The sequence below is a fragment of the Sorex fumeus genome, unplaced genomic scaffold (genome assembly GCF_029834395.1).
Source record: "Sorex fumeus unplaced genomic scaffold, SorFum_2.1 ptg000013l, whole genome shotgun sequence".
Classification (NCBI taxonomy): Eukaryota; Metazoa; Chordata; class Mammalia; order Eulipotyphla; family Soricidae; genus Sorex; species Sorex fumeus.
Genome location: NW_026606070.1, coordinates 28,533,045 through 28,558,005, shown reverse-complemented (window position 1 = coordinate 28,558,005; position 24,961 = coordinate 28,533,045). Strand labels below are relative to the sequence as shown.

Here is a 24,961-nt window from a genome sequence, read left to right as displayed (position 1 = left end):
GAAATCACACTCCCAAACCACATACCACTTTGACTTATTCTAACCCGAATACTGTAACTGTGGAATCCTGACTTTTCTAAGGTATTTCTCCTGCTTTCAATCATGCTTACTATCCCGCTTCAACATAAAACACTTTCTTAGAGTATGGTAAGAACCCTTTTTGTATGTCATTTGTTTTATGTGGGGTGGGGGTGGGGTGTGTCAGTAGGTCATTAGTGAAACTTTTTCTCTATGAAAAATTACTGTTGCCAACCTCACTTCATCTTGGAGGAAGCCTAAAGTCTCTTCTGTCAAAGGCTTTCATTCAGTTCTCGAAAACTGAATCATGTTCCTTATTACTAGGTGCCAGGGGTTCTTTTTCCCTTTAGCTATGTATTTCTTCCAAACAATGTCATTCTCTTAACTTCCAATACTGTGCATTTACAAACATATGAAAGATTAAGAGTGCCCCAGTGATCTATCAAGGAAGTAGCACTGTCCTCCAGTTGTTCACTGATTTTGCTCTAGCGGAAACCAGTAACACGTCTCACAACAAATTGTGAGACTGTTACTATCATGGAAGTATTTGACTTAAATAACTGTAAATAGGTTTCAAATGGACTTATGTCTTAAATGGTTCGTAACTCCTTTTGGGGGATGTGGAGGATAGCACTCCCAAGCTGTGCTCAGGCGGTCCAGGGACCCACTGGTGATTCCGTCAAGCAGGCTTGGTTCAACACAAGGGAGTGAGGATGTGATGCTGCTCTGGCTCTGCTGTTCTAGGGTTACCTGGGGCACCCCAGGGCTGCACTCAGCAAAACCTGGTAGACTACGTGGTGCCAGCAATCAAACCCAGGTTGGTTACCTGCTGTCTAGATCCTCTCGATTCTTAGGGCATTACATGTGTTATACAGAAGTTAAAGGTGCAAATACATTAATGTCAGTATTATCAGAGAAGTCCAAATTTTAAATATTATAGACATAGATTAAGATTATAGTTAATATAATAAATATTATAGACACAGGTTACAAATATTATAACCACAGATATCTGGTTATCAAATTATGTTACAATCATTTTGGATTTTGCATAGGATAGTTCAATTTAGCAAAGAAAAGTGGTCAGGTAAATTATTTTTTCCAGTCAAAAAGAAATGTTTGGTTTTACCAAAAAAAATTTTTTTTTTTTTTTTGCTTTTTGGGTCACACCCAGCGATGCTCAGGGGTTACTCCTGGCTCTGCACTCAGGAATTAATTCTGGTGGTGCTTGGGGGACCATATGGGATGCTGGGAATTGAACCCGGGTTGGCCACGTGCAAGGCAAACACCCTACCCGCTGTGCTATAGCTCTAGCCCCTAACATAATACTCTAGAAAGCAGGGACTATTTTCTTCTATTCTTGACACTTTTACAAAATACAAGTGTCTGACACTTAGATACATTCACCTAAAACATGGCTAGTTCTTATAAGGTAAATAATTTTCTTTAACAATTTTTATATGATTTTTATTACTTTCTAGTTTTAGTGTCCAATTGTAATACTGAAAATGCTTAGTTTTCTCGGGCTGGAGCAATAGTGCAGCAGGTAGGGCGTTTGCCTTGCACGCAGCCAACCAGGGTTTGATTCCCAACATCCCATATGGTCCCCCCCGAGCACCACCAGGAGTAATTTCTGAGTGCATGAGCCAGGAGTAACCCCTGTGCATCACTGGGTGTGACCCAAAAAAGTAAAAAAAAAAAAAAGCAAAGCTTAGTCTTTTCTTATTAAATACAGTATGACTATTAAAAAAATTATGTTGAAACTCCTACTTTCATGTGAAATACAATTTTATGGCACAGCTATTAAAACAAAAATGGTATTTTATTATTTTTTATTTTGCTTTTTGGGTCACATCCGGAGATGCACAGGGGTTACTCCTGGCTCTACACTCAGGACTTACTCCTGGTGGTGCTCAGGGGACCATATGGGATGCTGGGAATCGAACCCAGGTCGGCCGCTTGCAAGGCAAATGCCCTACCCGCTGTGCTATCTCTCCAGCCCCAAAAGTGGTATTTTAAATTGCCTAACTAAACTCAAACTTTCAATGCAGTCATAATTTAATTCTACATATACTTACATAAATATTTTGACATTCTAATAAGTTGTATGGGCTAGAGCGATAGCACAGCAGTAGGGCGTTTGCCTTGCACACAGCCAACATGGCCGACCCGAGTTCGATTCCTCCGCCCCTCTCGGAGAGCCGGGCAAGCTACCGAGAGTATCTCGCCCGCACGGCAGAGCCTGGCAAGCTACCTGTGATGTACTCGATATGCCACGCATAGTAACAATTGTCATAATAGAGACGTTACTGGGCCCGCTCAAGCAAATTGATGAACAACGGGAGCATAGTGATAGTGAATAGGTTATATGGAATGATAACACATTAATGTAAACATATCTGGTTTGTCACAAACTGAGAAAAATAAATGAAAATGCTACCAAATGTAATATTTAACTTTTTCTTAACAGCTACTACTTACATTTTAAATATTCCGGGGTTAATGAATCACTTTCCAGCAGATGGGTAGAGAGTGTTTTATAAACCTCTGAATGCTCTCCCTCTGGGATAAAGTTAAATATGCTTTGATCCACAAGATCAGACTGCAAAGGAAGTTTAAAAAATAATTTTTGTGATTCAAGCAATATTTATTTAAATGACTATATACCTACTCTTAAAACATCAAATGGCATATAGTCAACTCTTGATTATTTATGAAAATCGACAAATGTGTTACAGATCAAACACAATTTAAAAAATAAGGTGAAAAATTATTCTGTTCCCTTGCCTCTCATATTTGTGTCATCAGAGCCATGGTCAAAATAATTCTGAAAAATATCAGGCACTGTACAGCTGAGTTTTCACTAAATTTGAATTTCTAATAACAAGACAGAACTGAGCAGAAAGATTTTAAGCTAAACATGTAACTTGATCATATGTCCAAATCTCAAATTATCGTGGCACACACCTTAACAAAGGATAGCCACAGGCTAGAGAGATGTAACTCTGCTCTGGGATCATTTTAATTGTCTGATATATCCTTTCTTTTTCAATCAACAAATCTTATTTTTAAATTTTTTTTTTTTTTTTTTTTTGCTTTTTGGGTCACACCCGGGGATGCACAGGGGTTACTCCTTGCTCTGCACTCAGGAATTACTCCTGACAGTGTTTGGGGGACCATATGGGATACTGGAGATCAAACCCAGGTCGGCCACGTGCAGGGCAAGCGTCCTACCCGCTGTACTATCGCTCTGGCCCCTAAATAGATTTATTTTTATTTATTCATTTACTTTTAAATTTATTTTTATTTAATTTTAAATTTATTTTTAAATAAATTTTAAATTTTTATATTTAAATTTTTAAATACACATCTGGTAGTACTTGGGTGTGAGTGTGAAGGTCAGATGAATGGCATCAAGAACTGAACATGGGTTCTCATAATGCTAGGCATGTGTACTAGCACTTGAACACAAGTCTCAAAAAGCCCTGCCTTTAGCTTACAGCAACAAAGGCTAGCAACACGTTAAGCATTATAATCCTCGCTAAAACATGTTTTTAATTATGATTCATTAACCAACCGTAATTTGGCGAACATAAGGCAAGGCTTTTGGAATAAAAAATGAATAAGACAATTCCTAGTCTTAAATACCCTACCACGGCCACTGAAATAGTTCAGAGTCTGATCTCTGTGACTGCACAGCTCTGGAGCATGCCAGGAGTGACCCTGAAAGCTGACAGCATTGCTGCAGCCAGAGCAGCATTGCATCTCAGGTCAAACACTAACCACTCATCCTGCACTGTCCAGCCATGCATTCCCAGAAATGGCTTAGCACTGCTGGGGTCATTCAAACCAATCAACCAAAATACTGACAAGGAAATTTCAATGACTTCTTACTTCCTCCTCATCTAGTTGGTTTTACCTGATTTCTCAACATTTTCACATTGCTCTAAGGAATCCTGGGGATAATGAAATAGCAGCTCAAGGACTGTGGAGATGGGTAAACAGGAAGGGAAGCAGAAAGATCTTTCTCCCTGTATTCAACCAAAGTACTTCAATTTTCATCTGGTTTCTTTTTAAAACACAGCAAAAACCTTATTTGCAAATAGAATTTTCCCGCTTAAACACACAAACAGACCTCAAACAACAAAAGAGAGTCACTGGGATGAAAACAGGTCGAAGTTTTTTATGGGGCTGGAGAGATAGCACAGCGGGTAGGGCGTTTGCCTTGCACATGGCCTACCCGGGTTCGATTCCCAGCATGCCATATGGTCCCCTGAGCACCGCCAGGAGTAACTCCTGAGTGCAGAGCCAGGAGTAACCCCTGTGCATCGCAAGCCAGGTATGACCCAAAAAGAAAAAAAAAAATAGGTCGAAGTTTTTTAATTGCTCTCCATGTAGTCAAATAGTCACATTCTTTTCTTTTCTGTAGCCAGAAGACTATCTTATGAAGGAATATACTTCCCCTCTCTCCACTTTTGTCCTTTCCATTTTTCAAAGACCAATTCAAATAGCTTATTTCAAAAAATATTCCACATAATTCACAATAAAAATAAAACTCTTTAAAAGTATTACTAAGTATAATTAAATGCTATAGTTGTTTTTATCAATCTCTGAAAATATCAAATATGTTAGATATACTATGGTTTCAACTGTGTTCCTTGTATAGGCATAAAGAAAAAGGCATAAAAATTCTGAACCTTTAATTAAGCTTTCAAATCCTGAACTGTATTATCTGCATATCACATTTAAAAAAAATTTTTATTAGTGAGACTCCATGAGGTACAGTTGTAGACTTACAAATTTTGTGCTTGGGTTTCAATTACACAATGATCAAATGCCCATCCCTCCACCAGTGCCCATTTCCCAACACCATGGATCCCAGTATCCTTCCCACCCCCATCCCACCCTGCCTCTGTGGCAGGGCATTCTTCTCTGTTCTCTCTCTCCTTTTGGGTGTTGATATCACATCTTTTTTTAATGAGATAAAGACCTTACTGGCTTTCTTAAGACACACTTATATTTATATTACCGAGTCATGAGTTGAAAAGAAAAAGCTTATTTAATATCTTGATATAGGCACTTTAGTCCTGAACTCTCTCAGCTCTGTAACACGGTTGATCATTTTCTCTGTATAACATGACAAATTTAATACACACTCTCAGGTACACATTTAGGTAAGTATGAAAGAATCAATCTTAGGTTGTAAACTTTTACAAATTTTAAATTGACATCAGAGTCAGAGACCTGGCTCATTTCTACGTTTCTAAGCTGTCACAGAATTGGGGGCCGTATGTGGTGCTCAGAGGCCACACACAGTGTTGGTAGCATGAAAGACATACCTCCTATCTCTGGTCTATAATTTCTCTCAATTTTACGTTTCTTGATTAACACAACCTACCAGGGAAATGACTAAAATTCCTTCTGGCAGCGACACTGTAAGTCACAGAAAGCCAGGTCAGGAGACAAAAAATCCAAAAATCTCCTTTCTAATCTCTAAATGAATAAATCATGTGGTTTATTATTAGCTACAAACAAATCATTATTAGCTACAAATGAACTGTACCTAAATTACTTTTCTGAGTATGAAGTGACAAACGTAAAATGTATTTTTGGTAGAATATAATAAATCAGTATTATGAATTTTATATTCAGATTAATGATCCTTTATAATGACTATTGATTTTTTATCTTTCTACCTATTTGGTCATGTTGATAAAATTTGAAAATGGCCATAACATTATCAACTTAAGGCACACAGCATAAGAGCCCTGGATCATTAAATTTTGTTTTGAAAGTTTTAGTCACAGTGAATTACAATACTGTTAATGATAGGGTTTTCTACATACAATGTTTCAACTCCATACCCTCTACGAGTTTCCCCTCACTTAACCTAGCCCTCCACCACTTCCCTTGGTTTTGTAGACCAACAGGTTCTGCAGACCAATTCTCAGGTTCTGTTGCCTCTGGCCATTTTTGTTTCTCCCTTACTGTTTCTTTATAACCCAGACATAAGAGAGATTACTGTGTATCTGTCTCTCTCCTATTTCACTGGCATCTGTTTTTTAGTGTGTTCTTAGAAGGCCCTCACTTTCTATGAGTTCATCTAGCTACAATAGCTGAAGTGACTCACCAACATCTTTTTTATTTTAGAACCACATCCCATAATGCTCAGGGATGACCCCCAGTAGTGCTGGGGAGGCGGGGCATGCTGATCCTTCTGTTGCAGAACAAGCACTGCTGCCCTTTTAAGTCATCTTGGCCCTGGACCTTGACCAACATCTTTATCATGCTGATAAAAAAGGAAACACTGAAAAATCAGGACTTGAATAAAGAGGGTAGAAGACAAGAACTTAAAGTGCTTACTCTCAGACCTACTTGGTTACAAGAGATTAGTAAGACTGACCCAAGAAAAGTCTAGCTAAAAGAAATATTCATAGAATTCATCTGACTCTATCCACTTCCCAGAGCTTTAGAAACTTTAAAATGGGCACTGAAAGTTGGGAAGACAGCTCAAGTGGTACCACACATACCGAGCATGTGTGAGGCCCTGAGTCAGCACCATGGCATGGTTCTGAGGACCACTGGCTGTAGTGTTGATGGTTACGGAGCACCACAGGGCCTGAGTGCTGAACCATAAACCCCACACGGAAGGCTGCACTTCACTGAGAGACCTCCCAACTCTTCTCTCAAATTCCCTAGCACTGCTGGGATGTCCTTCTAAAAATAAATAAATAGGGGCTAGAGCGACAGTACGGTGGGTAGGGTGCTTATCTTGCACGTGGTTGACCTGCTGGCATCCCATATGGTTCTCCCAGGAATAACCACTGAGCACTGCTAGATGTGGCCCCCAAAGCAAAATAATGACACTAATAATAAGAAGCATTATATTTTAATTATAAGAGATAATAAATGTCATACTTACTGGTAAATGTTCAAGTAATGAAGTTACACTCTCAGATACATATATTATGCTTCCATCTGTCATGATTGCTAAAAAAAAACCATCAAGAGCCTGAAATTAAACATAATGGTCAGTTAAATGAAAAGAAAGCTTTTTATTTCACAGGAGAGAAATAATAATCTAACTAAGATAAATGACAAAGAACTCAATGCAATTTCCAGAGCAGTTGGAATGCAAACTTTTCCTTTTACAGTATCTTAGTATGTGTTTTTGTGCATTTTTAAATGCCTCCGGGGAGGAAAAAAAATCACTATTTGACAGTCTGTAAAAGATACCAGTCTACCTTATCATATGCAAGGTAGCCTTACTTCTGATGCTAGTATCTTCAAATACACATCACACCATTGGTAGAATGTTTTTATTAGCACACAAAGGAATAGACTCTCACCTTTTGGATATATTAAAAGTGATGGGGAAAGAAAATAAAAAGGAAACAAAGTGAAAATGCAAATTAAGGTCAGATCAAGAAAGGACTGTAAAAATGAGGGTCAGATATCGTATGACTGTTCAAAAACAGTCTGGAAGCAAAATGAACTTAGAGGGAAAAAAGAATTCTAAGGAAAACCCTTGTGGCTTTTGGAAGGGCCAGGGAAATTAATGAAAACTGAATAAAATCCGAGGCAATAAGAAAAAAAGTCAGAGAGTTTGATACTTTCATAATACAATACTGTATTTTATTATCACAAAGTATCATCCATTGAGAATCCCATGGCAGCTTGAAGAAATGAACCTACAGAAGACAGAAGACTTTCAAAGACAAATCCTTGGGGTGAATTATCAATACACGGGACTAACGAGGAGAGAAATTGCAGAGAAAAGAGAATCAACGGCCACAAAGAAAGTCAACTGAAGCGAGAATGACAACACAGACAAATGCTGGCAAAATTTGTTTGGAATAATAAAATCCTTGAATAGACAAAGCAATTTCAGGGGGAAAAAGATGGGAGGCTTTTCTTTCCCAGTATTATACTAGAAAGCTATAGTAATCAAGACAGTGTATTACTGAAACAAAGGCAGATTCTCAGAACAACAGAATAGAATTCAAAGCCCAGAGACAGATGTCAGGTATAAGAGGATGGTCAGCTAATCATTGAGAAAGGACTAAGAAAGAATATGAAGTGGAGCAAGGGAAGTTTTTTAATAAATAATATTAAAAAACTCATGAGTTCCATGTCAAGAAATAAACTGATCCACATGGAAAGTACCATGCTAAGTGAAATGAGCCAGAAAGAGAGGGACAGACATAGGAAGACTGCACTCATCTGGGGAATATAAAGTAACAGAATGGGAGTCGAACACCCAAGAATAGTTGAGATAAGTACCAGGAGGTCTGTTCCACGGCTTGGAAGCCGGCAGCAGATGCAGCAGAAAAGGCAGCTCAGACAGAGAAGAGAATACCAAGTAAAGGGTTGTTTGGAGGACTCGCTCAGGATGCGAGATGCGGGCTGAAAGTAGACTATAGACCGAACATGATGGCTACTCAATATCTCTATTGCAAACTACAACACCCTAAAGGAAAGAGAGAGCAAAAGGGAATGCCCTGCCACAGAGGCGGGGTGGGGTGGGGGGGATGAGATGGGGGGTGGGAGGGTGACTGGGATCATTGGTGGTAGAGAATGGCACTGGTGTAGGTACTTGACCATTGTATAACTGAAACCCAAGCACGAAAGTTTGTAAGTCTACAATTGTACCTCATGGTGTTTCACTAATAAAAAATAAACAAACTGATCCCTTGTGCATAAAAGTCAATTCAAAATTAATTAAAGACGATATCAAACCCAAATCACAAATCATATTAAAGAAAATACAGGCAGAGACCTTCATATTGAATTACAAGTATCTTCAATTACTTAATGCCATTGCACAAGCAAACAAAAACAAGGATAAATAAAAGGTACTACATCAAATTAAGAAGCTTATGCAACTGCAAAAAAAAAGATGACAGCTAAAAAACAGTTCACAGACTTAAAGAGAATATCTGCCCACCATTTATTTAACCAAGGGTTAATATCCATGATACATAACGCTTTTGTAAACTGGACTAGAAAAAGATCAAATCTATCCAAAATGGGGGAGAAGAGATGAACTAAACTTCCAGAAAACATCCAGATGGTCAACAGGTACAGGAAAAAAAAATGCTCTGGGTCACTGACCACCTGGGAAATACAAATCAGAACAACGAGATATCACCTCATACTAGTCAGACTGGCACACATCAAGATAATAAAAACAACCAAAGCTGGTTAAGATGCGAGGGAAAGACCCAGGCCCTAGAGTATCATGACCATGTGGCAACTCCAGACAAACACCTTACACCTTATTCTGAGTTGATGATACGTTATCTTCTAGAATGGCTCCGACAAAGCCACTCTTGGCTACCTGTAACTTTATGCAGTTTTAAGAAATTATAATATAAGAACTTCTTAGTATAAGAATCCTTATTGTTTCCTAAGGAATAGGATAAAAGTGATGTTAAGAACATGGATTCCCCTGTTTATGATGAAAACTCTCAGCAAATCTGGCATTAAAGGAACTTTCCTCAACACAGTCACAGCCATCTACCACAAGTCTGAAGTAAGTATTATCCTCAATGAGAAGTCTTCCCTCTAACATCAGGCACAAGACAAGGTTGCCCACTCTCACCACTCCTATTCAATATAGCACTGAAATTCTTGCCATAGCAGTTAGGCAAGAAAAAAGCTATCAAGGGCATATAGATAGATAGGAAAAGAAGAGGTCAAGCTGTTCCTATTTGCGAATGATATGATACTATACTTAGAAAATCCTAAAGACTACAAAAAAGCTCCTAGAAACAATAGGTTTGTATAGTAAAGTGGCAGGATACTAAATCAACACCCAAAAGTCCATGGCTTTCCTATATACAAATACTGAAAGAGAAGAAAGAGATATTAAAAAAATAATCCCGTTCACAAAAGTGCCTCAGAAAATCAAGTACTTCGAAATCAGCTTAACTAAAGAGGCGAAGGACCTATACAAAGAAAATTTAAAAACACTACTTCAAGAAATAAAAGAGGACACTAGGAAAGAGACACATCCCCTGCTCATGGATAGGGAGGATTAACATTATCAAAATGGCAGTACTCCCCAAAGCACTACACAGATTTAATGCGGTCCCTATTAGGATACCCATGACATTCCTCAAGGAAATAGACAAAACGCTCCTGAAATTCATATGGAACAATAAGATCAAACACTTCTGAAATTCATATGGAATATTAGCCACCCCCCCTCATCATGAACAGCTAAAGGAACACTTTGGAAAAAGAAGATGGGAGGCATCACCTTCTCCAACTTCAAACTATATTGCAAAGTGGTAGTAATAAAAAAATTATTCCAGTGCCATGCTTTATTGCAGCATGGTACTGGAATAAAGAAAGGTACATAGACCAATAGAATAGAGTTGAGTGTCCTGGCAGAAACCCTCAAATATATGTCGTTTAATCTTTTATAAAGGAGAGTACTAAGTGGAGCAAGAAAGTCTCTTCAACAAGTGGTGATGGGAAAATCGGGCAGATACCTGCAAAAAATAAATTCAGGCCTCTTTCTAATGCCATGCACAAAAGTCAGATCCAAATGGATTAAAAACCTCAATTATCAGACCTGAACCCATAAGATTTATGGAGGAAAACATAGGTAGAACCCTTCATGACATTGAAGCTAAAGCATCTTCAAAGATGATACACCACTGACCAAGCAAATGGAAGCAAAGATAAACAAACGGGACCACACTAAACTAAGAAGCTCCTGCACCTAAAAAGTGACCAAGATACAAAGACAGCTCATGGAATGAGAAAAATTATTTACCTAATACCCATCAGATTACAGGTTAATAGCAAAGATATATAATGCACTAATAGGGCTTAACAAGAAAAATACAGCCCCATCAAAAACTGGAGAAAAGCAATGAACACAAACTTCCTCAAAGAAGAAATTCAAATGGTCAAAAAAGCACCAAATGGTCAAAAAGCATATGAAAAAATGCTCTACATCACTAATTATCAGGGAGATGCAAATAAGAACAATGAGATATCATCACTATTTGCACAAGACATCAAAAAGAGGGTGCCACATATCAAAAAGAACAAGAGCAACCAGTGCTGGCATGGATGCAGGCAGAAAGGTACTCTTACTCACTGTTAGAGTGAAAAACTGGTCCAGCCCTTTTTAAAAACAATATGTGTATTCCTCAAAGAACTAGAAATTCCATGCCCCCACAATACCACTTCTGAGAATATAACCTGGGGACCCGAAAAGACAACAGAAATGCCATCTGCACTTCTATGTTCATTGTAGCACTACTCACAAAAACCTGAACTGGAAACAACCCAAGTATCTGAGAATAGATGACAGGTTAAAGAACTATGGTATATCTACACAATGGCATACACGCAATCACCAAGAAGAATGAAGTCATGAAACTGGTTTATAAATGGATGGATATGTAGAGTATTAGCTGAAAAAATTAGTCAGAAGGAGAAGGATAAGCATGGAATGATTGCACTCCTTTGTGGGATATTAAAAAAAAAAACACAGTATGAGTTTATTACTCAAGGATAATAGAATTGAAGGTCCCATGGTTGGAAGCTTGTCACAGGCGGAGGGAAGGAAGAGAGAGCAGTAAGGATAAAGAAAGGGCCACTATGATAATGACAGTTGGAAATAATCACTTTGGGCAAGAATTGAGTGCTGAAAGTAGATAATGAAATATACACGATAACCTTACAGTCCCTGTACACAAACCACATGCCCAAAAGGAAAGAGGGAGAGGAAGATGGGGGTGTGGGGAGTAAGAGAGGGAGAGAGGGAGGGATGGGAGAGAGAGAAGAAGAAAGAGAACAATTGAAAGAGAGAGAGAGAGAGAGAGAGAGAGAAAGAGAGAAAGAGAAGAAAAGTGACTAACATAGAGGAAGACTGGGGGTAGGGAAACTGGGGACACTGGTGGTGGAAAATGTACAATGGTGAAAAGACAGATGTTGGGACATTATATGACTGATACCCATTATGGACAACTTTGTAACTGTTCATCTCATGGTTATCTAGTGAAAAAAAATTTTAAAAGAAAATTAAGAATATAAGGGGAAATCTAAAAATAAAACGAACATGCCTTTCTCATGTGAAATTAAGCTGTGTAATCTCTGAAAACAAATATTTACTATGAAGATTTATATTTGCTCTTGAGATATTTGGTAGAAAATGGGATGTAGTTCTGTACTGTGCAGAGAAAGAACTAAAAGGTTCGGAATGAGAAATTATCATGAGCCTGTCAAAATAAAATGTGCCTGAATGACCTAAACCAGAGCCTGTCTTTTCTTCTAACAAAGCAGACAAAGTCCAAGTAGAGAAAAGCCTCTATCAGCCCCTTGACAAAGTCTTAACCCAAGAAAGGAGCCAGAGCCTTGACCTCTTTACAGCAGAGGAATATGTAATTCCCCAAGGTAGTTACAAAGCACATACAAAACTAAAGCAGCCTTGAAGGAAAAAATAAGACATGCAGAGAGAGTAAGACAAAGAAGTACTCATTCCAAGACTGAACTCTCTAAGAGTTTTGACTCTGGATGATTTAAGAGAAAGGATTAATTAGTTATTACTTTGCCTTTCTATTTTTTCTATATCTAAAGGATGTATGTACTGCATACAGTCCTCTGAGCACTACCAGGAGTAAGTCCTGAGTATCACCAAATGTGGATCAAGAGCCAGAAGAAAAATAAAGTTGCCTTTCAAAGCATATATTTCATTATTAATCTAATTATTTATTACAATTTTTGGTGAATGTTGTTAGTGTGGTCTCAGGTAGCAAACTTGGGTAGTAAAAGTTTTCTGATTTTTATTGTGTTAAAAAATCAGATAATATGGAATATATGGAAATCTGACATCATTTTACAACATGGTACATTTCATAAAACACTGATTAATTTAGTTGATATAATTTTAGTTGAAATATAGTACAGTATAGTATATTATATAATCTAGTATACAGTCTACATTGAACTAAGACAATACAGGTAAAACTACACTGAGCCAACCACCATTTTTCAGGTAAATAATTTTACAAAAATGTTTCAACATACCTCTAACATTAATTGTGTAAACTCTTCATTACTAAGGAATGTAGGTTTCCAGTCCTGTCGGATTTCACTAGCATCTGACTGTGCGGTGATTTCTGTAACCAAATTATTTGACATATTAGTGCTTACTCCAAGCCCAGGACAGGGGAGAGCAACAAGAGCACCAGATACAACATTCCTCCAAGTTGCCTTTTTCTCTAGCCAAGGCTAAAGATCCATAGATAATAACATTTATTATTTTTGATAGGTATCAATAGGTTTTGTATGGTTTGATAAAGTGTGCCAGTATGACAAGTTATCTTCCTGGATTTGATCATTGGAACATCAAATTTTGATAGTCTAGGCTGCCTGTAGGTCTTAGACTTCTACTTGACACAACAATCAAATAAAACTCAGAACAAGCAGATAAGATCAAGAGTTACAAAACACTTCCTTTACTTGCCATTCTAATGGCAGGGACAGACCTACCAAAAGAATGGGGGAAGTCAGCCAGCCTGTTTTTAGGTCTTGCCTTAATGCTGGGTGGAAGATCCCTCCCAAATTGAAGTGCTTTGTCTCAATAATCAAGGAGACTAAATTTTTTAAGATTATGGGCAGAATCTTTAGAGTAATAATCTCAGAATGACTTTGCTCTAGTATCTTCTTGCATATTTTCTTAGTGCTAAGGGGCTGATCAAATATCTGCAGATTCCGTTGCTTGGGGCACATATTTTATATACCATTACAGTTTAATTTACTTCATATTTCTAATGGATTTAGAAAAAGTTATTCAGAAATGATAAAATCTGAACTATATATGTAACAAATGTCTTTTGTATTCTTTAATGTATACATATTAAAGCAAATAGACAAAATACATGTCAGATAATACAGTACAAACTGTATTCTACTTTGCTGTGAGAAGTATGAACTATTTTAATTTTTTACTACTTGAGATATCAATGTAGCATATTAAATATTCACCCCAAATTTAACTTATTAGCGATAACTACCCCAGAATATGAAGGGTAAGAAGTATAGCTAGCTACTAATTATGAAGAGGATGTTCATGCTTTACAAATTCACGTCAAGCATACACATTCAGGAAAAAAGAATTAAATCCATAAGAAAATCCCCAAAAGCTTAGTCAGACCCTTTTCTAATAAATGAGTAATAAGTATGCAAGAATTCCCTTTCAACTGATATAAGAAAATTTTATGGGAATTATGTTCATTTAAAAAACAAGGATTTACATGATGCCAAAATTAATCTGTTACATAGAAATGGTCACAAAGAAACACACGCATAATGTTTTTTTATTCAATAATCATTTACTGAACTGAGGTATTATGTATCATACGTAACAACTACTGATGTTAGTGAGAATACTGTCCTATAGAAGTAAAATGTAATGACAGTGATACCAATAACAATGAAGACAATTTTGATACACTCAAGAGATAAAGCAATAGATTCTGACAACTATAATAAGAATTAAAGAAAGTAAAAAAAAAAAAAAGCCAGAGTAGAGCGATAGCTCAGAGGACAAGAGTGCAAGCTTTACATGCATGAGACCTGGGTCAATTCCTACCACACATGGTCCCCTAAGAACCACCAAGAGTAACCCCAACTCTCCCACATAAAAAGCTGGTTAAGTAGCCCCTGTGCACCAACAATAACGTGTGCCTACCTAACCCCCCAAAATAAGAAAAGAAATCCATTCCAAAGTTTTCAGTTTTTTTTGTAAAGGAACGAAAGGATGGTGGGGTAAAAATTTAAAACAGAGGGCTGGAGCAATAGTACAATGGTTAGTACCCTTGCCTTACATGCTGCTCACTGAGTTTTGATTCCCCCACACCACATATAGTCCCTGAGCCCACTAGGAGTGATCCCTAAGTGCAGAGCCCAAATTAAAAAAAAAATTTTTTTTCAAAAAAAATTGAAAAAAGGAAAACGGAAAGAGGTGATTTAACAACAAGAAAAAAAAAACCATTTTGAGATATAAAAAAGATCTACATGTTACCTGAAACCAAAATGGAAAACATGCATTCAAAAATACAGATTTAGAGTGGAGAGCTCAATAGGTTCAATCTATGGCACCATGTGATTTCCTGAGCACTGCCTGGAGCAACTTCTAAGCTCTGACTTTGGAGCAGTTTCTGAGTGGATGTGGGCTCAAAATAGAATTTGAGCCCAAAGAAACAAACAAACAAAAAGATTTAAACCTTTGAGAGGCTGAAGCCATGGAACGCAATACCAAAGGGAAAGTGTACAAATGCATAGAGAGATGCCACATTTGGCAAGCGGAAAAATTAAGAGGAAAGTAGTTTCAGAAAGGAAGAGAAAGCTGAATGAAGTGCAGCACAACACAGGCCTGGCAGAGGGAAAAGAAAGCCAATGGAAGATGGATTAAAATTTACACTGCTCTAAGATGAAGAGGATGAGCTACAAGAAAAAGAAATCATTTTGCTGGTGACAAAGAGGGTGGTGTTAATAGTATTAGAGAAATCAACAAAAAAATATTTCAAAGATAGTGAAGCATAAATTAGGCTGGTAACACATTATCAAGGTCAGTTAGGAAGAAAAAAAGTCTAGCTATAAATTGTCCTCAAAACCTTTTCTCAAGAGGAGAATTTAAAAGTTTGGCACTTCATTTGCATCTGATGGACAAAGTATCCTTTTACTTTTTTAAAAATGTCCTTTTACAAGTTTTTCATCTATTAGTCTGTTAACAACACACTTGGTATACTTTTTATTTCTTTTCTAGACTCATTTAGACAGTGATTTTTCTGAACTAAGAAACAATCACTTAATTTTAAAACTGAAGTGCTATTTTCCTAAGTGAACTCTGAAAAAATGTTTTAAAATGACATAAAAGGGTGAGGGATGTAGGTCAGTATCAGAATGTGAGGCTGTGAGTTGGATCTCAGGATGACAATGAGTAAATTTAATTATATGTGTTATATAAGGCCCACATGATCTGGCTTTTGCCATACTTTCACATTTGATCCTATTTTCCAACTAAAACTATGCTATACTTTTAGCTGGAAAAATAACACATAGTTCTATTGACATACATGGTAATATTTATGTCGTAGGTTATGAATAATAATTTGAGCAATACTTTCCTTCTTAATTTAAAAGCAAATAAATTTTTATGTATTAAAGCATCTGGTGGACTGGAGCAATAGCATAGCGAGTAGGGCATTTGCCTTGCACGCAGCCAACATGGCCGATCTGAGTTCGATTCCTCCGCCCCTCTCGGAGAGCCCGGCAAGCTACCGAGAGTATCTCGCCCGCACGGCAGAGCCTGGCAAGCCACCCGTGATGTATTCGATATGCCAGACACAGTAATAACAAAGTCTCCAGTGGAGACATTACTGGGCCCACTCGAGCAAATCGATGAACAACAGGAGGACAGTGATACAGTGAAGCATCTGGTATATGTTTTTACAAAAATTATAGTAAGATTTTCTTGCCAAGAATTGTTCCCTGCCTAACACTTTCTGCACATGTGTACAATTTCCTGTGTGACATGTGTTAAGGGAAAGTCTATCATAAAAATTTTTTTACATAGAATCTCAGAATTTTTGGAAATATATTTTATAAAGTTAACATTTCATTTACCTTTATGTCTTCGTAAAAAATCGATGCTTTTCTGTAGAACAGTAGATTTGTCCATCTTTCTAGCATTACCAGGAAGCATGGATCCCAATTCTTTAATGAGAACATTAAACTGATCTCTACGTTTCTTCTCAGATTTGTTTCTAGATACTCTAGAAGTGAGAAATAAACAAGTAGTTTTCAAGCAATATATTTACAATTTAACATAATACTTAGTTTAGTACAAAACATAACACATAGTTCTACTGATATATATGGTAATATTTATCTCCTAGGTTACCAATAGTAATTAATTTGAGCAACACTTTGCTTTTTAGTTTAAAAGCAAATAAGTTTTTATATATTAAACATCTGGTATATATGTTTTTACAAAAATTACAGCAAGACAAAACTATATTTAAATCTCAAGTTTTATTTTATTGATTTTCTTACCAAGAATTCTCTTTCCTCAAAAGGTCACTCTGAGTATTACTGAGATACATTTTGTGAAAGTACCAATAATGCACAAAAAGAAACTATTCATAATTATTAAATAGGAAGCTGTTCATGTCCTATAAATTTTAAATCACAAACAGAAATCTAAAAATGGTGCTGGAGTATATATAGCTCAGTGGCATCATACATGCTTTTTGTATGTATGAGGCCCAGAAACCAAGTCCCAAAATCAGACACACAAAAAAAGCAAAGCAAACAAAAGAGACAAACAAACCAGAAAATAAAAAATGAGATTCTTTTTTTTTTTTCCCCTTTATTTTATTTTATTTTTTTTAAAGTTGTAGATTTACAATTTTTTGTGCTTTGGTTTCAATCATACAATGATCAGATACCCATCCCTCCACCAGTGCCCATTTTCCACCACCATGGATAATATCCCTCCCACCCCCATCCCCCCATCCCCCCTGTCTCTGTGGCAGGGCAATCCCCTGTGTTCTCTCTCTCCGTTTGGGTGTTGTGGTCTGCAAAAGAGGCATTGAGTGGCAAACATGTTCAGTCCATAGTCTACTTTCGACATGCATCTCCCCTTCTGGGAGGATCCTCCAAACATCCTTTATTTGGTGCTCCCTTCTCTATCTGAACTGCCCTTTCCTCTAGGATACCCGGCTGGCCTCTAAGTTATGGAGTAATCCTCCTGGTGCTGATCTCAGCTATTCTTGGGTATTAATCAAAAAATGAGATTCTTCTTATCAGCAGGATTAAACATATTTTTTTCTATTTTTTCTCTCCTTTATTCAACTCTGTCTCAGCCTCTAATACAGAGCTGTAACCATTAGTTTGCATCTCCAAGTTTGGTTATGTGTACCTTCATCATAGAGCCCAAAATTTTAAATCTAAGCATGAAGGCTAACAACAACAAAAAACCAGTAAGAATTCCAAACATGTGTTATATAATAATTTCTATCTCAATAACAGGATAATTAATTTTACTGAAGCATTAGCCAGTGAACCAATGCAAAGGTGCATTGAGCTCCCGGCACAATAAGTATAATAATTACAGAGCAATTAATCATGCCATTATCTAATAATCTACTTTGAGAAGTCAGATCTTGAAATCCAGTTTATTGCTTAAGTAAAGTATATTGCTTTCTCAAAAGGTCAGAGAAAAAATTCATTCATTCATTCATTCATTTTTGGCTTTTGGGCCACACTTGGTGATGCTCAGGTATAACTTTGGCTATGCACTCATTAATTACTGCTGGCAGTGCTCAAGGGACCAAATGCCAGAGACTGAACCTGGGTCAGCCGTGTACAAAGCAAGCACCCTATCCACCATACTAGCTCTCTGGCCCCCATTTGATTTTTGAGTCAAGAACAAGCATTCGTTCTTAGTAGTACTGGGAAGAGAACAGAACTCTTCACATCTTTTAGGAAAGGTAACAGATGTCAAATGACTCCCTCAACAAACAGTGAATTTTTGCTACGATAAAGACTGTGCTAAGAGGAGTAGAAAACTGAGGAAGTAAAGCCTTTCCAAGAAATGCACCCTAACACTACAGAAACCTGGAAGCAGGAATGACCCCTAGTAGTGTGCTGAATTGAGCTGCAAGAACTATGGGATGTGCGGGTGGGTAGAGGGTGGGATATGTGCAGGGAATTTTATGCATAGGAAACTTGAACAAAGATGAAAACCTAGTACAAGAACTCAGCATGGCTACTGTGGCTTGTGTGTTTTTGGGGGGATTGTTTTTGGGCTGTGCTCAGGGATCACTCCTGGCGAGCCTTGGGGGACCATATCGAATGCTGGAGATCAAACCTGGGTCAGACTTGCACAAGGCAAGTGCCTTACCTTGATGTACTATTGCTCTGGCCCCTAATATGCTTCTTGAATTCAAGTATGCTTATGATTGGAAATGACAAGGGCAGAGAGTAACAAATACTGAAAATCATGAAAAGGCATCGAAGGTATTAAGAAATGGCATGAATTAAACTTCTTGTGAATAATGCCATTCGGGCATCAGAGGAATAAAAGAATCGGTGACTGTAGAAACAAATTCATTTAGCAAATACTAGAAAACTTACTGTATGTGCCAAACAAGGCTGGAGGGCTAGATGACCATTTAAGGATGCAACTGCAATATTCTAGCCTATAAAACATGGCAGGGGCAGGGTTAAAGTAACAGTGTGGTTCTGAAGGCTAAGAGGCAGAGCTATCAACTGTTATGTAAATCAGATTTGCCTTGGAGTGAAAAGGTAAAAGGAAATCTGGGAAGATCCTTAAACTGATAATGCTGTCTATCAATCTGAAATAGGATGTGTGATTCTAATTTTGGTGGATAGATGGTTCATAAATTTTCTATGGTGACACCAACTTTTTGACATATTAAAGGGCAAACATAAGAGGAAGGTCTATGGATGCAGTTATTTTTCTCCTAGAGAAAATAAGAAAGAAGCATTGAAATATACAGGAAATAGTTGAACATATGAAAAATTAAAAATAATAGCCAATATTTACTGCATTTTATATATGTATATACATATATATATGTTCCAGTCTTTAGGTATGAAAGAACAATTAGGCATAAAGAACATGCCAAGAATTATAAAGCTATTTAAAATAATTTAAGTGAGGCACTTTGGCTTCTGGGGGAAAAAATACATAAAAATCAAGTATCACTGCCAACTCTACATCCAATCACATTCATAAAAATAAACTTTACATCACATGAAATTCAATTGGGGGGTACTGAATCTTGTAATGACCTCATTGATAACAGGCTATATATGTAAATAATATAGATAATGTATTATCTATGTTATACATACTATATAAGCATATTACACATACACACACACACACACACACATACACACACACACACAACTTGGAGAATAAGTCCCAAAACCCTTTGTTCTATGTTTAACCACAAGGCTGCTAACTCCTCATACTTTCTATAAACTGAATATGGTTGTGTTTAATTGATATTATGAGGTTCCCTCTTGTTCTCCGAGGTTTGCACAGCTATAGTACTTTTGTTTACCCAAAAACATGATCAAAGCTTAAAAAGAGAATGCCTCTTATAAACAGAATAGCACAGCATACCTCACCATTTATAAAATAATATTTACGATTCTTTTTTTTTTTATGTAGGAGTACTGCTGTTTATTCAGCTACTTATTAGGCTGATTGAACTGGGCCTGAATTCCACCTAATTTTTTTTCATTTTTTATAATTTTATTTATTGAATCACCGTGAGAGCAGTTACAAAGCTTTCAGGTTTAAGTCTCGGTCATACAATGAAACACCAGTACTTTCACCAGTGTCCATTCTCCACCACCAAAAACCCCAGTATAGCCCCATCCCACACCCTCCCCCTACCTGTGGGGCAGATGATTTCCACATTACTTTCTCTCTACTTTGATAACATTCAATATTTTGACACCAGACTCACCATTATTATTTGGGATTTTACCCCAACACTCAGATCTGCTGAAAAGGCAACAGTAGACAATCTGCTTTCTATTGCTGGTTATGAATAACATATGATGTTGCGTGGCCGCAGTAGTGGCTGTGCAATTTTGAAATTCTGAAATTTTAACAATTAAATCTGGAGGGATTTCTGCCCAAACCTGCTGGGTTTTGAGATTTGTTTCTGAGTCTCCTGGATCATGGCCGTTACACAGCTTGATCAGAAGCCAGAGAGGCCGTTCATGGGCGGCAACTTGAGGTCTTGTTGGGACGGGGAAGAAAGGGCCGGATCCACCCACTTCCCGTGAGGCCCTGTGTGTCTCCTCACTGCGGGCTCAAAATTGACTGTCCAGTGGATTCTGGAGGATGGTGGCCACTGGGTCGCCAGGGGGAATAGGCCAAGGCACAAAACCTATTCCCACCTGGGGTGGCCCAGCACTGGTAATCTACTGCAGGGACTGGACGCATTTCTGCCAAAAGCTGCTAGGTTCTGAGATTTGTTTCTGAGTCTCTGAAATCATGGCCATTAAGCGGCTTGATCAGGAGCCAGAGAGGCCGTTTGTGGGTGGCAACTTCAGGTCTCGTTGGGACGGGGAAGAAAGGGACGGCTCCACCCCCATCCCATGAGGCCCCGCTTGTCTCATCACTGAGGGCCCAAACCTTACTGAACAATGGCCTCTGGAGGATGGTGGCCACTGAGCCGCCAAGGGTAGCAGGCAGAGGGACAGCACCCTTTCCTTCTGGGGTGGTCCAGTGCTGGTAACCCATTGCGGGGACCAGATGCATCTCTGCCAAAAGCCGTTGGGTTTTGAGATTTGTTTCTGAGTCACTGAGATCATGGCTGTTAAGCAGTTCCATCAGGAACCAGGGAGATCTTACTTTCAATTATATAGCTGAGCTGGAGGTGGTTTGTGGGTGTGTCTCTCACATACCTAACTTTCGGCCGTTTATACTTTCTTGGTAAACTTTGCCTCAACATTTTGGAGTCTAGCCAAAGGCACAGCAGCAATTTTGGGGTATCTGAAGTCTGAAGGCGCCATCAGGATGCTGATGCACTCTCCTCACAGGAACAGATTGACCTGCTAGTGGGATCATACCCCCTACCTTCAAGATTCTTAACTCTACATTCAAACAGTATTTCTCCCCACCTCACTCGAGACTTTCTACCTTGATTTGGTTTATAAAAACTTACACTGAAGGGAATAGGGTCATAAGTATGTGCTATTGTTTGAAATCCTGTTCAAGATGTAATGATGTTGGTAAGTGCTGTATAGCTTTCCCCAAGGTCTTCTTAGATTATTTGTTAAACTAACAATTTACCTGGCTATTGCAAATGTTTAGGGCTGGAGTGAAAGCACAGCGGGTAGGGTGCCGACCTGGTCAACCCAAGTTCGATTCCTCCGTCCCTCTTGGAGAGCCCGGGAAGCTACTGAGAGTATCTCGCCTGCACGGTAAAGCCTGGCAAGCTCCCTGTGATGTATTTGATATGCCAAAAACAGTAACAACAAGTCTCACAATTTGCTGTGAGATTTTACTGGTGCCCGCTCAGTAGTGAACAACAGGAGGACAGTGCTTACAATGCTTGCAAACGTTTATCTTAATCCTGTACCTTTTACATGGCTAAACACAGGCATTATTTATTTATTCATTTGTATTTGAGTGTAATGCTACAATTTCAAGTCCAATGTGTCTGGGGGAAAAAATATGCTTTTTGTAAATTCAAGCTCAATGACATCAAACTTGGCTGTAATGCTACCTAACCCATTCCTCCTGATACTATAATTAGCTTTGAAGGTCAAAGTTCTCATAACCTCCATCATCACCGTGAAAGTCATTCCCTCGTCTATTTAAAGGCAACTCTTCAATAACTCCCTTCCTCTCTACTTCCCCTTCTACTGCTGGAACAAAAGCATGTCAAAGACTTAAGGTCAACCATATAAGACTTCCTTATATCCAAAAACTGGAACAATTTAAGTTTAAAAAAAAGGGTGGGAGGAAACCCAACAAATGTTAAAAAATAACAGACCAACAGAGTATATCCTAAAGTTTAAATAAATACATTTAAGTCCATACAGATAAAGTGGGAAATACATACTTTTTTACCTGGAGAGTAACGAAAAATTCGAAATATATATGTATATATATATATGTATATATATATATGGCTACATACATACAGATACCCCTTCCATGGGATTTAAAGCTTAACAACTCCTTCTATTCTCTGTTCTAAAGGAGGACAATAGTTAGTAACTTTCTTCCAGAGAATAGAGGTTATAGAAAAAATCTTAATCAAGAGATGAAAGTATGTTCAGTGATTTTCATATATATATGCTATGTTGTCATGATACAATGAGAAGACAGAGGACTACAGTATTGAATTCTTAATCCAATATTAAAAATATGTATTCTGATATTCTCAGTTTTTCTACCTTGTCAAGGTCTTAAGGCAGACAGCTTTTGGAAATCTACTATTACTGATTTACTTTTTATTTATTTACTATTACATTTAATCTATTCATTTACAGTTTAACAACTTAAAGCTGAACTACCTTTTTGCTTTGTCCTTGTCATCTTCTTCCACCAACCCATCAAAAATACTACCATCATCTCTAAAAGAGAAAAAAAAAGTTGATAGAAAAAGAGCAAACTCACTAAGCAGCAACAATACTAAACAACATCTGAATCAGATTATTTATATCCTAGGATTTTAGTGGGCTTAATGGATTATACAAATTCAAATTTAAGAAAATGACTCACTTGCTTTTTAAAATGAGAACAGTCAAGTTTGGCTATGTTTAATTAAATTTTATTTTATTTATTTATTTATTTATTCTTGCTTTTTGGGTCACACCTGGCAATGCACAGGGGTTACTCCTGGCTCTGTGCTCAGAAATTACCCCTGGCAGTGCTCAGGGGACCATATGGGATGCTGGGAATCAAACCCGGGTTGGCCGCGTGCAAGGCAAACGCCCTACCCGCTGCGCTATTGCTCCAGCCCCTAATTAAATTTTAAAGTTTATTACATATCTGAGTTTTAAAACTCCTATTATATATATTACACATAATAATTATATGCTCACCAAGAAATTTAATAGGAGATTAAGTATCTTAAAGATTTGGAACCAGTGAAAGCCAGAGTATTTACTGTTATATAAAATTATTTTTTATCATATTATACATGCCTTAAAAATGTATTTTCTGAGATATTCACTTTATATCACTCAATCTTAGCAAATATATTTATTCACTATGGATATGAAAGATGTAGTAAATATATTAATATATTCATATTATTTATATTCCTATTAAAGTATACTGAATTTTGGGGAGGGTGTAAGATAATATAGTGAATAAGATGCTTGCCTTCCACACTGCTGACCCATGTTTGATCCCTGGTACTCCATAAGATTCCCTGAGCCCTGCCAGGGATCGTGATCCCTGAGTGCAGAACCAGGGTTAAGCCTCAAAACCAATGAAAAAATCAGTACAATAATGTAAGATATTTATTAACAATCATGTGCTAGATTCTGTTTTGCATGTAGTTACAATGCAGTTAACCGGACGCAAACGGTCCAGCTCTTGAATTTATGTTCCAGTAGAAAAAAATGAAGTCTCAATTTTTTTTTTTAAAGGATGATTCTGTCTGGGTGGTCACTGGCTGTCTAGTTAGAGAAGGACTTGATGAAATGGGAATTTAGAAGCTAAAGAGAAGGGGTTGATCATGAAAAGGTCTAAAAGGAAAACATTTAACAAATGAAATCAAAGGTACTAAAACCCTTATACTAAGGAGCAATATTTCAAGAGATTTCTGAGAAGTTACACAAATTCATGATTTACTTTTTTTTTTTTTTCGGTTTTTTGGTCACAGCCAGTGATGCTCAGGGTTCACTTCTGGCTCTGCACTCAGGAACAACTCCTGGCAGTGCTCGGGGGCCATATGGGATGCCAGGGATAGAACTCAGATCAGCTGCATGCCATGCAAATGCCCCACCCACTGTACTGTCACTCCAGTTCCCACAATTTACTTCTTTTTTTAAATTTATTTTACTTTTTGTTTTTTTATTAGTGAGACCCCATGAGGTACAGTTGTAGACTTACAAATTTTGTGCTTAGGTTTCAATTATACAATGATCAAATGCTCATAACAATTTACTTCTTAAACCACACTTTTCTTTGGCTATAAGTTCCAGAAAGTACCTGCTGGAGTCACTAATGAAGCTATATAAAACTTTTATATCCTGGTGGTTCAGGTACTGGTGTTTGGGAATCCACGCAGGGATGCACTGGTAGTTATGAAAAATCTGCATGTATATGCATTTTATTGAGAGAGTTTGTAACACTTATGGTATTAGGAGATAATGACCAATCAAGAACCACTGCTTTCTG

General features: G+C 37.6%; 1 protein-coding gene across 5 annotated transcripts in view; it reads right to left on the bottom strand.

The window, feature by feature from the left end:
* CLOCK (clock circadian regulator) overlaps positions 1–24,961 on the bottom strand; it is a 98,844-nt gene that overhangs the window by 29,647 nt on the left and 44,236 nt on the right. For all 5 annotated transcript variants that reach the window (XM_056111501.1, XM_056111502.1, XM_056111500.1 and 2 more), the window contains 5 exons: positions 23,125–23,184; positions 16,672–16,820; positions 13,069–13,160; positions 6,941–7,030; positions 2,500–2,620 (listed from right to left, as the gene is read on the bottom strand). In XM_056111501.1, the coding sequence (XP_055967476.1) occupies positions 2,500–2,620; positions 6,941–7,030; positions 13,069–13,160; positions 16,672–16,820; positions 23,125–23,184 (512 nt within the window). The remainder of the gene's footprint in view (positions 1–2,499; positions 2,621–6,940; positions 7,031–13,068; positions 13,161–16,671; positions 16,821–23,124; positions 23,185–24,961) is intronic.